At 41.3% G+C, this 14,153-nt stretch overlaps 1 protein-coding gene across 2 annotated transcripts in view; it reads right to left on the bottom strand.

Annotated features, from left to right (window-relative positions):
• SRGAP1 (SLIT-ROBO Rho GTPase activating protein 1) overlaps positions 1-14,153 on the bottom strand; it is a 304,206-nt gene that overhangs the window by 68,566 nt on the left and 221,487 nt on the right. For both annotated transcript variants that reach the window (XM_021091938.2, XM_013997691.3), the window contains exons 7-8: positions 10,120-10,341; positions 7,851-7,952 (exon numbers count right to left, since the gene is read on the bottom strand). In XM_021091938.2, coding sequence (XP_020947597.1) covers positions 7,851-7,952; positions 10,120-10,341 — 324 coding nt within the window. The remainder of the gene's footprint in view (positions 1-7,850; positions 7,953-10,119; positions 10,342-14,153) is intronic.

The following is a 14,153-nucleotide window of genomic DNA, read 5'->3' as shown; positions in this document are numbered from 1 at the left end:
TCGGTTTTCTCTCTCCAGTGGGAGCACCTTGAGGTCAGGGACAGCTTAACCAGCACACTGCCTGGAACACAGCCGATTCTCAAGAGAGCAGTGAAAACGACCTGAATGAATGGTGGAAGTTGAAGTCTCCCTCCTTCTAAATCAACAGATGCCAGCAAACACTCTGCACACACCAACAATATGGGGTTTCTTTGCTGACAGTCACTCAGACCTCTGCTATTTTCTTTGGGATGCCCTGTCCTACCCATCACTTTCAGACCCTTTCCAGGAACTCTCCTCATCCTGCTTGGTATTTTTCTGGACCAAGACCTCCCTTAGGTGAGTTAAGGCTTATTTGAAATATATATGTATAAACACACTCACATACACAGTGCTTCTAAAAATACATGTTTTCAGAGAAAAACAGTTGATCCTATTTGATCCTGTTTTCAATTTTGGCCAATGCTATCATTTAAGGGTTAAATGGCCATTATTTTTCACTTGGGCTTTTTTTTTTTCCTTTTTCTTTCTTTTTTTTTTTGCTTTTTTGGCCACACCTGCAGTATACAAAAGTTCCTAGGCCAGGGACTGAATCTGAGCCACAGCTGTGGCAACGCTGGATCTTTAACCACTGGGAATGCCTCACATAACTTTTTAGTGTCAACCTCATCATTAGAAGGTAGGTTTCAGGCAAGTAAGAAACAAAAGTAAAAATGAAGGTAAAGTCACAGAAATCATCAGACACAGCAATTATGATTAAGTGGTTACTAAGCTTCACATCTTACACCACGTCATAGAAGAATTTGAAAACTGCCCTTAAGGGTTTGATCAATGATGTGTGCACGACATGGGATTTTGCTGCAGTCATTGGTATTACAGGAAATCTGGGGGCAGGGGAGATGTGATTTCTCTACCCTAGGTAGAAATGTAAGCAGATAGGTTAGGGGGGATCTCCAGGGAAAGAGAACCGGGAATGGCTTTCTTGACATAAGAGAAGCCATTTTGGCCTAAGACATGTTGTGATCTAAGGCTGGCCACAATGCTTGTCCTTGAACAGGTCTCATTAATCAATGAACCTAAGGGAACAAAGAATGCAGAACAGAGAAAAGGCAGTTGAACAATAGCGCAGTGATAAAGCAGAGTCCTAGTTCCTCCTCGAGATACACATAATAATCTATCTTTGAGTTCTGCAGGAACTAGGGCCCCATCCAGGCAGAGGACTGAATGATGATGTTGACCCTAAAGCTTGGACTCTGTCAACCTTGGCCCCAAGTCTATGCTGAATTCTCCTCTGTTTAAGTCCCTTCATGAATGTGCATGTACCCTCTGTTTAAAAAAACTTCCCCAATTTTTTTTTTTTTTTTGGTCTTTTTGCCATTTCTTGGGCCGTTCCCTCGGCATATGGAGGTTCCCAGGCTAGGGGTCTAATCAGAGCTGCAGCTGCCAGCCTACGCCAGAACCACAGCAACATGGGATCGGAGCCACGTCTGCGACCTACACCACAGCTCAAGGCAACGCCAGATCCTTAACCCACTGAGCAAGGGCAGGGATCGAACCCACAACCTCGTGGTTCCTAGTTGGATTCGTTAACCACTGCGCCACCACGGGAACTCCAAAACGTCCCCAATTTTGCAGGTGGGGAGATAATGCTTTAGGAAAGATTCCTAAGGGTCCTAACTTGCTGCAAGTAATAAATTTTTCGTTCTCTGGATCTTTGGCTTGGTTGTGCATTTTGGCTGGACATCCACTAAGAGGTAAACCCAGTTTTCAGGTAATGGAAAGTATAACCCAAATCTCTTTACTTCCCTCAATTACCCATACCATGAACATTCACATTTGCCTAAAATCTTGTTTATTATTGTCGAAAATAGCCTGTGTAAGGAATATACTTTGGGAATAGTTTCTGAGATACTCCCTAGTGAACTGCTCGTGAAAGATTTTAAATGTTGCGAGGAAATTTTATATGTTCATTAAACACTGTTGCAAATTAATTGTGGAATTAATTACAGACTACTCTCTTTTCTATTCCTTTCAGAGGGACAGATCTACTATATCTTAAGAGAGACTAGTTGTTTTATGTGTAAGAAGAATGTTAGGGGACCATTGACTGAAATGGCCCGCCTTAGCCCGGCATGATAATAACTGCTTGCATGAGTTGTCTCCCAACAGGAGGCCCTGATAAACATAAACGACGTGGGGCTGTCAAAAACTAATCAGGAGAATTTGGGAGGGGGCCACTGGGAGGGAGGAGATGACCAACCTCCCAGAATCCTTGGCGCTGGAATCCACTGTGGCTGAGAGGTGCAGGTGCCACCAGGAAGGACCCTGAGTCAGACCAAATACAAGCCAAGCAAGATTCTGGCCAGAGACAACCCCCAAACTAACCCCACTCCCATAAAACCTGAAGCTGTGAGCCACAAGGTAAAGCAATTCTCCTGGGTGCCCTTAACCTACAGCTCTCCCCTGGGTGCCCCTTCCCCATAAAGGCTTTTGCTTTGTCAACTATGTATGTCTCCCTGGACAACTGATTGCTAGTCAAGAGCCCATGTGGGCCCTGGAGGGGGTTCCCTTTCCTGCAACAAGAAGGTTTTACTCATAGCACGGAAGTGATGAGCTTATGAAAGTTCTCTTTTCTGGAGCAAACACTGGGACAAATGTTTAAGTTTGTATGTAACTAAGTTTGTATGTAGGTTTGCATGGAAGTAAGTATGGCTGTCCTAAAGAAAAGAAAGCCCTAATTGCTTTACTTATGCAATTCATTTTCCTCTTCGTGGGCTTCATATAGATAAAGGAGGATTAAGGCTCTCTAAGGACAGGGAAATGCAACTTAAGGGGATTTCTCCAGAGACCAGCTTTGAAAGAAAAGGAACCAAAGGAACAACCCTGACAACAAAGTTCAAAGAAACCTTTCTCCTTCCCTTCCCTCTTTTTTTTTTTTTTTTCCTTCCAGTTTTACTGTGATATAACTGACATAGAGCGTTGTATAAGTGTAAGATGTGCCGCGTAATGATTTGACCTACATACATTGACTCGCATGCATCACGGAAGGATGACCACAATAAGTTTAGTGAAACCCATCATCGCATATTGATCCAAACTTAAAAAAGAAAAAAAGGATTTACTCCCTTAACAACGTTCATATATAACACACAGCCGTGTTAATTAACCATGTTATACATTACATCCCTAGCATAATTTCTTATAACTGGAAGTTTGTACCTTTGTCCATCTTCATCCAATTCCCCCTCTCCCCAACCCCGTCTCCCTTTTTATGAATTTGTTTTTGAAGTAGAATTGACCTACACCATTTTAGTTCCTGGTATACAACATAGGGATGTGATGTTTTTACACATGATAAAGTGATCACCGTCCTAAGTTTAGTTACCATCTGTCACATATCACAAAGATATTACATAATTACTGACTATATTCCTCATTCTGCAGACTTCATCCCTGTGACTCATTTATTTTGTAACTGGAAGTCTGTGCTTCTTAATCTCCCCCACTTATTTCACTTAACAATAAACTTTGAGAAAGTGGACAAGGCTGTGTAACAGTGAGTTGGGAAGAGTGTGGAAAATGTTTATAGTGAGTTCCTGTCGTGGCGCAGTGGTTAATGAATCCGACTAGGAACCATGAGGTTGCGGGTTCAATCCCTGGCCTTGCTCAGTGGGTTAAGGATCTGGTGTTGCCGTGAGCTGCGGTGTAGGTCACAGACGTGGTTCGGATCCTGCGTTGCTGTGGCTGTGGTGTAGGCTGGATCCTGCGTTGCTGTGGCTGTGATGTAGGCCGGATCCTGCGTTGCTGTGGCTGTGGTGTAGGCCGGCAGCTACAGCTCTGATTAGACCCCTAGCCTGGGAACCTCTGTATGCCGTGGGAGCGGCCCAAGAAATGGCAAAAAAGACAAAAAAAAAAAAAAAAAGTTTATAGTGAGAAAGGTATAAATAATCATTTAGATTTAGGTGGCTTTCAAAGTGCTGCCTGTAAAAGTAATTTTTTTTAAATGTATCATTTAAAAGTTTTAATAAAACGTTATACTGTTAGGTGAAGAAAAAAAGAAAACAAAAAAATTGGAAGTAGAGTTGTATGAGCAGAAGGCCCTGCTCTTATTCTGTGAGCACACAATACACAGTGGATGCTACCATTTGTGGGCTGGCTGACTAGAAGTTGGGATCATAAGACTGAGGTATCCTTGACGCAAGTTTACTGCATAATGAAACCAAAGGCTCATTTTAAAAGGTTTAACAGGCAAATGTAAAGTTGTGAAGTGACAATAAATGTCACAATCCATTATGAATCTGCGTCAGCCACAAATCAAATCAAGCCCTTCTCATACCTTTACTTCCAACTTTTACAACTTAGGAATATACTGAGGCCACTTCACAAACGCTTATGCGTTCCTCTTTGTTTTAAGCCAGGTGTGGCAAACTCAAATATCTTCCAGGGCCAAGCAAGTCATGACAATAGGCAAGTGGGCTGAGTGGGGAGTGTGGCAAACAGGAAGCACATACCCTGTGTCTAAGGGGAGTATGTACTGCTCAGTTCAAGCCAGAGAAATGAAGGCCTAGTATAATAAGATCTTCTAATTTTGTAGCAGCTGGTAGTCCATGTCTTCATGCAAAAAAATTTTAGATGACAAGAACAATTTGAAAACAAAACAAAACAAAAACAAAAAACAAGCACTGTAGAGCAAAGGAAATTCATCTGTAGCCAGACAAGGGCTATGGGCTCTTAGCATGGAAGCTCTCTTACAAGAAGGCTTCCTACAGTTTTGAGTGGTGTCCATTATTTCCAGTTGCCTAAGATTTGGTGGAAAGGCTCATGTTCCGTTTAGCTGTCCTGCCTACGCTTTTATAAGCTTGGATGAAATTCTCCCTCAACTTTGATCTTTTCACTGAGTAGATAGAATTGTTTTTAGTTAATTAAACCTTTTCCACTCAACTTTGGACTTTCTAAGTATATATAAGTTTGTGCAGAGGCAGAGAATTATACAGAATTATACATGTGTTTCTTTAGCTGTCTCTTTTGGTTTGATACCAAGGCGTCAATTTATGTCCTTCTCTCAATGGAAGATCAGAGCAAATTCCTTATTCATGGTGGAGAAAAGGGCTACAGAGGAGCTCCAAATCAGCAATGATGGCTAGGTTACTCCCAAGTTAGGGCTCTGATTTTTCACCTTGCATAAATGACTCGTTAGAGTCTGCTTCTCGCACTAGACAGCTGCTAACTGTGACTTATTCATCTCTGTACTTCCCACACGTGGCAAAATGTGTGGAATGTAGAAGTCACTCAATAAATATTTATTTCACTGAAATGAACTCACCCACAGCATCCAAGCTCCTTCAGCTGGCTCTCAATGCCTCTCGGCATACAAATTCCAGCTTCACCTTCAGCTCATCCCCAAGCAGAAGCTGCGTGATAACCAAAGCACTCTGTTCTCCAATCTTGAAATATAGTGGAACAGCTTTCCCTCCTTCTCTATCTATGGAAATCTACTGGTTCTCACAAGGCTGGTTTAACTCTTACTTTCACTGGGAATCCCATTCCGCTCAGTGAATTTGCCCCAAGTGCAACAATCATAAACCACTTGTCATGCTCACAAGAAACATCAGGACAATCCAATTCATTTGCTTCTACAGTAAATTTTGAAGAATTAATCCTCAGAAAGCAGAGTCTGCCCCTATCAGTTCATAAAGACACTATGCTTTTCCACATTATGCCCCAAGGGGAAGAGGAGGGTCGTGCATTCAAAGGGCTGCAGAGGCCAGCCAGGTTAACCTAAATGGACTAGGCCAACGTAAGACAATCAGGAGCTGAACAGCTACGGTCAAGAGAAATGCAAGTACCCCAGCCTTTCCCTTCATGAGGCAACACAGGGCCAGAGTTGCCACACTTCCCACTTTTCAACAGGCCCAAACTGTGGGAGCCAAACAAAACAGGTCTGCGGGCTGCAAGTTTTGACCATGTGTATAACACCCTGTTTTCCTAGAGCTTAGACACTGTTTCCAAATAAAACCGCAAGGGCATCCACACACAAATGCACACACACACAAATTGGAAGTCACCAGACGTACAAACCATAGGCTTAAGAGGATCCAGTAAACTGCATTAGGTGAGTATTTTGTGGTGCCCTGCCAAACCCTAAGCTCTGAAAACACCTCAAGGAGAGTAACGGCTTTCCTTTTGGAAAGGCTCATTAATGGGACTTCACACAGAGACTGAGGTATTAATCACACTGATTGCATCGTAAACACACATGTTTGACTAAGGGGTGGTTTGGTTCTTCTGGAAGGAACAGAAACCAGAAAGGCTGCGATGGGTTTTGATCAAACTGCTGATCTAGAAACACACCACTCTTTCTTCACAGAAATAAATACACATTCACCATAGCTCAAAATATCCCGGTGGGATTAGAATAAAAGAGGGTACTAAAGTGAATTTTGATTATTTTTTTCAAGGGCGAATTGTTGCTGCTGCCGCTTCCCTCCCGCCCCCCTTTCTGTCCCATATTCCTTCATTTTGGAAACTGCCTGCCTCTAGAAATACAGACTTCTATTGGGGCTGTCAATCTGTTTCTATGAATTGGTACATGAGAGAATCCCATTTCCTGGATGTAATGGTTGGTCCAGAAGTATACATTATTTCAGTCAGGCCAATGAAAGATCCCATTTCAGAGTTAAGGATGCTGGGAAGACGTGGGATGGTAAGCTGTATGGACCATGTGGTCCTGGATCTCTCAATGTGGGGGCAGGGAGAGACCTCCTACCAATACATGAAGATATCACGTCAAAGGGATGAAAAGAGAGAGATTCCTGATAACAGCATCTTGACACAGGTTCAATCACTACTGAGGCTACTGCAACCATGAGCCAATAAGTAAACTTTCTGACTTGACTGAGTTTGATTTGGGTTCCTGAAAATTATAATTGAGTGCCTTGACTAATACAAGACACATTTGTGGTTCCCATTTTTTTTTGCTTTTGTTTTTTTTTTTTTGGCCACACCTGAGGCATATGGAAGTTCTTGGGTCAGGCATTGAATCTGAGCCATGGCTGTGACCTGAGCCATTGCAGAGACAACACTGGAACTTCCCTATTTTTATTTAAGGAGAATGTGGATCCAATTAAATTAACTTCAGAAACAGGCAGCTGAACTGTACAAATGCCTTCTGACTCAACATATAATACACATTTTATGTTCTACCCATTTAAATCCACTTACGTCAGCAGATAAGCAGTTTTATATGACTATTCAAGTATTACTTTAAAATATAATTCTTGGACTAATTATATCAGTAATGACATATTCAGTACCAGAAATCTAGAGAATACAAAAAAGTATTTTAAAAAGTACTGAGAGTTCCCTGGTGGTCTAGTGGTTAGGATTCAGTGCTTGAATGGCCCAGGTTTAATCCCTGGTCTGGGAACTGAAATCCCTTATTGAGCCACTGCATACTGTGACCAAATACAGACAAAAAAGGTGTAAGTTTCATTTTTTTAGTACTAATTTCCAAAGTCAGCATTAAATTAACATATTGGACAACATTTCTTTCCACACATTCATGTATATACTCTTGGACACATATGTGGCATTTGATAATCCAGGAGAACTACTTTCAGTATTTAAGCATATAAGAATAAGGGTGTATTGACATGTGTATGCGGTGAACCCCTGGTAAAGTATTCATTTACAGTGGAATACAGAAACTTTGCATTTATCCTCTACAAGGAATATTTTAGGATCCGCGATTTAGCTGCACATGCATGATGAAGAGAATGCAGTTACCATGTTAAAGTGACCAAGTCGTGTGAAAATGTCTTCCAGGTCACATTAGAACTCAGATCACTTGTGGGGGCAGAAAGCATGCTCACCTCCTCATTCTCGATCTTGAGCGTGGCCAGTCGGGACTGCAGCTGCTGATACCTGAGCATGAGCTCAGCCTGGACCGGCTGCTGTGCGCTGACTTGACACACCTGATGGGGAATCAGAACGACAGTTACAACAGGGCGCCATCCGCCAGCCTTCTGCCTGAATCACACGGATCCCCGTAGGAGTCCAATTACATATTTTCCACTTAAGAGCAGCCTCAAAACTTCAGTTTTAAGTATGAACTTGTTAGGTGAGTGGCAAGAGCAGAATGCAGCTGCTTGGCCTGGAGATGACTAGCACGAAAGCAGCTGCAGGAAGCATGCCCCTGAGAACGCAGCAGTGGCTGGAGACGGAGCTCTGCGGCTGACGTTTCACTTGTGGAATAATTAGTGGGCACAGTGTGAAAGATGATCGAGTGTATGGTCATGCAGGTAACAGCAGGGCTGGCGGCAGAGCCTACCGGTTACAGTCAGCTGGGTGACCGTGTTAAGTTACTAAACCTCAGTTTCCTTATCAGTGAAATGGGAACAGGTGAGAGTTCTTTCGCCATAGGGTTGTTGTGGGGGATGAAATGACCTTATGCATATAAAACACTCAGAACACTGCCTGACACACAGTGCAAACTCAGAAAAAGCAAATAGCTACTATTTTTTTTGCATCTTTCTACCACAGTTTATTTTTGCCACTATCAGCCAAAGTGATCTACCACGAAACTGAAGAAGCTGCTTGTCTTAGGTTTTGGGAGAAAGATATTTGGCCATGATCTTAATTATGGATAAAGTCAAAATCAGAACCTTTCAATTATCTTAAAATCACACTAGAAAGCAAACACTTTCTTTTCATCTTTCTTGGCATAGAGATGGTCTTGGTCAATGAGGGTTTCCTTTTATAGAGTCTCCAAAAGATCATTGAGAGTATTGCTCCCTGGCAGAACTGGCCATAAAAAAGGGTAAGAGACTTACTATGTTAAAACAATAATAGTTGAGAAAAAAAGTAAAAACTTTTAACCCAACTGAAATCACTTGTCTGTGACGTTTTATCATTCGGTGTTTTAACACCTCCATAATGCAACAATGAAAACAGTAACCATTTAGTTTTATAAATATAAGTCTGGGTGGGATAAGCCACTTGCCTGTCAAATTCACGTGCTATTGGCATAAAAACTGCTTACCATTTTTAATCAAGTAATTCACTCTATCAAATCAAGCAAAAATAAAGTTAGGTTAGAAATATATCAGGAACATACATATATCTTAAAAGTCTTAACATTAGGTGTTTCAGAAAGAACTGTGACATTCAAGAAGAAATTTTTCATGGAAATCATAACTGTTTTTAAGAACATACTGTCACCACAATAAGCTAAAATTGAGTTTTTCATCTATGAGTATTGTTTAGCACAGCTGGGATACCAAGTGCTATATGGCATGCGCCATTAATAGGTTTTTCTTGTTTTCCCCTGTTCGCAGACAATAAATATACAACTGTAACTCATAAATGATTTAAATGGATTTTCTTCCCTTGGATAAAATAGGACAGAAAGCTAAATTTATATAATGAACCTGAAATACAAAACATCATTTGTAATGCTCATTTTACTGGTCTGGAGTCTTAAAAAAATGTTTTGTATCTTTTTTCCTCTCTTCCATTTTCCTGCCATTTATAAAGCTTCTTCTTTATGGAGATCTTTAAATCATGATTATAAGAAATCTTCAGAGAGATGCTACTGGGCCAGAAAAATGTTTTGTTTTGAATTTAAATTTGAATGTCTTTTTTTTTAATGGCCACACCCATGGCATAAGGAAGTTCCCAGGCTAGGGGTCTCATTGGAGCTACAGCTGCCAGCCTACACCACAGCCCACAGCAACATGGGATCCAAGCTGTGTCTGTGACCTACGCCACAGCTCAGAGCAACACCGGATCTTTAACCCACTGAATGAGGCCAGGGATACTAGTCAGGTTCGTTACCACTAAGCCACAGTGGAACTCCCTAAATCTGAGTGTCTTGAGGTGGACGAAGAATTCTTTATCCTGCAACAGATTAGTGCTTACACCCTAGTAAGTCTGCATCTCTATCTCTCTGGCCTCTGGAGGCACTGGAGTATTTGACCTTTGTTTTAAAAGGTGGTAGTGGCTGGTCATGGAACATTATAAGGTCCAACGCAAAGGGAGAAGTGAGAAAACTGGGGATTCTTACAACTGTTGGGTACAGCAGGTGAAGAGTAATGTAAGCGAAGAGACAATTCATTAGTTTTAAAATAATCAATTACTGACCTCATCACCCATGTGAGATTGAAACTCAAATTTCATTGGTGGGCAGAATGCAGCTGGGTACATCTCCATGAATCTCTGCTTATCACTCCTGGGCTCCAAATTGTCAACTGCATTCTCAATGATGTCTAAGCCTTCGTGTCTAGAGGTTTCAAGGTTATACTCCGCAGAGAGATATGTTCGCAGGGCTCTGTTTAGACTTGCATGGTAGCCAAGATCGCAGCACTTAAAAAAAAAAGAACATCATACACAAAAATTAACTCAAAATGGGTCAAAGACCTAAATGCAGTAGCTAGAACGATAAAGTTCTTAGGAGTAAAAGCAAACCTTCATGACCTTGCATTAGGCAATGATCGCTTGGACATGGCATCCAAAGAACAAATAATAAAAGAAAAAATAAACTGGGTTTCATCAAATTTGAAGACTTTTATCTTCAGAGGGTACTATCAAGTAAAAAATCCACAGAATGAGAAAAACATTTTGCAAATCATGTTATCTGATAAGGAATTTGTATCTAGAATATATAAAGAACTGAATAATAAAAAGACAAATAGCCCAATTAAAAATTCAGCAATGGAGGGTCCAGTTGCGGCTCAGTGGAAACGAATCTGTCTAGTATCCATGAGGTTTGATCCCTGGCCTCATTTAGTAGGTTGGGGATCTAGCACTGTTGTGAGCTGTGGTGTATAAAGGCTGATGGCTATAGCTCCGATTCCACCCCCTACCATGGGAACATTCATATGCCATGGGTAGGGCCATCAAAAGCAAAAATAATAACAATAATAATAATAATAATAATAATCTGCAATGGATCTGCTAGGTATCCCCCCCATACACACACACACACACACACACACACACACACACACACGGTATATATACAATGACCATATATATACAAGCATGGGAAAAGATGCTCAACATCATTAGCCACTGAGGAAATGCAAATCAAAACCATAATGAGATACCGCTAGGAAGGCTATAAGAAAAAGACAGATAATAATGTGGATTGGAGAGGATGTGGAGAAATGAATTCTCACACGCTGCCGATGGGAATGTAAAATGTTGTAGTCACTTGGGAAAAGAGGCTGGCAGTTTGTTAAAAGGTTAAAAGTTAACATATAGCTTGGCAATTCCATTCCTAGTAATATATACGAAAGACAAAAACATATTTTACACAAGAAACTGTACATGAGTGTTCATAGTAGCATTAATAGCTGAAAAGTGGAAACAACCTAAATGTCCATCAACAAATCAACAAAATGAAATACTATTCAGCCATAAAAAAGAATAAAGTATGGATAGATGTGACAACATGGATCAGCCTTGAACTTATGCTAAGTGAAAGAAGCCAGTCACATGAGCCCATACATTGTATGATTCCATTTCTATGAATGTCCAGAAGAGGAAAATGTATAGAAAGAAGCAGAAGGTAGGTTACTGGTTGCCTAGAGCCGGGGGATGGAGGAAGTAGGGAGTGATGGCTAAGGGGTGCAGGATTTCTTTTCAGAGTAGTGAAAATGTTCTGAGATTGGTTGTGGCAATGTATATACAACTCTGTGAATATGACAAAAGCCAACTGTGGATTTTTAGTGAGTGAACTGTATGGTATGTGGATAATATCTCAATAAAGCTATTAAAAAAAGGAAGCAAAATCAAATACCAAAAGGAAATAATGACAGCATTTAAGTTTGGTCATGCATACTGACATTGATACAATGATTTACTGAAATCCTTCTGGAATGTAAACATGTTAACTGCAATATTTTTATATTTGCATAATTTATTGAAGACAACAATGATTGCTGTACTCTTTCAGAAATGAGAAGAATACGTTTGAATCTGCCAAAATAGTCCAGGAATGCCTTCTTTCTTAAGTCTAGAATAACTTTTTAAAATAAGAAATATGTAGGTCAGTCACAAATGTGGTTTGGATTTGGTGTTGCTGTGACTGTGGTGTAGGCCAGCAGTTGCAGTTCCGATTTGACATCTAGCCTGGGAACTTCCACATGACACAGATGTGGCCCTAAAAAGAAAAAAAACAACAACAACGAAAAAAGAGGGAGTTCCCATCATGGCTCAGTGGTAACAAGCCCGACTAGTATCCATGAGGATGCAGGTTTGATCCCTAGCCTCGCTCAGTGGGTTAAGGAAGAATCTGGTGATGCCGTGAGCTGTGGTGTAGGTCTCAGATGCAGCTCCAATTTGCCCCCCAGCCTGGGAACTTCCATATACTATGGGTGTGGCCCTAAAAAGACAAAAACAATTTAAAAAAAAAAGAAAAAAGAGTATAACTAGATAATGGTGAGTTATAAATTACTGACGGTTTTAAGTTTGTACATAAAGCAAGACAAATCTCTTAAAGAGGAAACAAGTGGGTTTAAAGGCACAAAACCAGGTCATCCCTATATTGTCCTCATGAAGTTTAATCAATTCAATTTGATTCAACTGGACTCACTAACTGGCCATCTATAGATGACTGGGAATTTGCCAGGCTCCAGGAATAGGAAGTCTGGAACACAGTAAAACATAATCTCCATTCTCAAGGAATTCAAGTATAAGCAGTTCATTAGTTTGCTACTACAAGAGTAGTAGAAGAGCACAAAGGATGCATCCCGTGTTACGTTTTATGAACGTACAAACGCCATCACTGATCTGTCCTTGGAAATGCCGACACATTAATTTCACCCTCACCCTTCAATTTCAGAGTTAGTAAAAAGTTTGGATTTTTGCATATTCTAAAATCTTGTTTTTCAAAGTGTGTTGTGTGGACCAGCAGTATCAGCAGCACCTGGAGCTTGTTAGAAATGCAGACTCTTGAATCCCACCCCTGACCCACTGAATTAGAACCTGAAGTTTAAAAAATCCTCTGGTCCCCAGGCAGGCCTACGCCCTATCTCAGCAGGGAGTAGTTACTGAACAGTCATTGCCTTTAAGCATAAAGGGGTACAACACCTGGAAGGGGGACTGATAGGGATGGAGTAGACACACAGGTATTTTTAGAAGTCCCAATAAAGGACCACAGATAATGAGGGAAACCTAGGGGACATTGGGAGATTGCTGTAAGTAAATAAATTGCTCAAAAAAGCCATCAGAACAAGGCAGCCCTGCCGCATTAGTGGAGCCTTGAGAACTGCCTCAGGTCATTGGGTGGGGATGGGATTAGGCCTGTATTCATATTCAGACCAAGGGCAAGAGTTTGAGAACCACCCTTCTTCGGATTGAAAACACACCTTAGGGGATACTAAGGAGGAACTACTACTTCCAGAAAGGAAGAGGCGGGCTTTTCCAACCCCCAGTCCCCTTGGATGATAAAACTGTAGCCCACCAGATCCTGGGGCAGAGCTTCCTTGCCTGCCTGCTTGCATCTCTCACAGACATTCTATCCTAATAAATCTGTTTCTTGCCTATCAAAAAAACAAACAAACAAACAAACAAACAAAAACACCTCTGGTGATTCACATAAACACTGAAGTTTGAGAAACAGTGCACTGAAATAGCCAAGTAAAAGGGTCTTGAACCCTGTCCTTTGGGGGTGCCATTTCTCCAAGCAGGTCAGAGAATTGACTTGCTTAAAGACCACTTGATTTAAAAAAGCAGAAAAGTAGCTGCCCATCACAATTACAAATACAAGCATAATACAGTTGCAAAATGCAGCATCAGACTCTGTATTAATAAATTTCCAGTGGAATCAGCTGCACGCAAATACTGAGAATGATTTTCAGTTAATTAAAAAATTCTATACTCAGCTGAGGAGTGCGGCTTTGGTGGAAATGAACTTGATCAGTATCCATGAGGATGAGGGTTTGATCACTGGCCCTGCTCAGCAGATTAGGGACTTGGTGTTTGTTGCCTTGAGCTGCCATGTAGATTGCAGATGCGGCTCAGATCTGGCATTGCTGGGGCTATGGTGCAGGCTGGCAGCTGCAGCTCCCATTCGACCCCTACCCTGGGAACTTCCATATGCTGTACCTGCGGCCCTAACTCCCCCCAAACCCCCCCCCTCCAAAAAACCAAAAACAACTATACTCAGATGA

Source organism: Sus scrofa, chromosome 5 (assembly GCF_054392235.1).
Source record: "Sus scrofa isolate SSC_HxYL_T2T_F1_AM1 chromosome 5, Sscrofa_HxYL_maternal_Yorkshire_Landrace_v2.0, whole genome shotgun sequence".
Taxonomy (NCBI): Eukaryota; Metazoa; Chordata; class Mammalia; order Artiodactyla; family Suidae; genus Sus; species Sus scrofa.
This window is presented reverse-complemented; position numbering and strand designations above follow the sequence as displayed.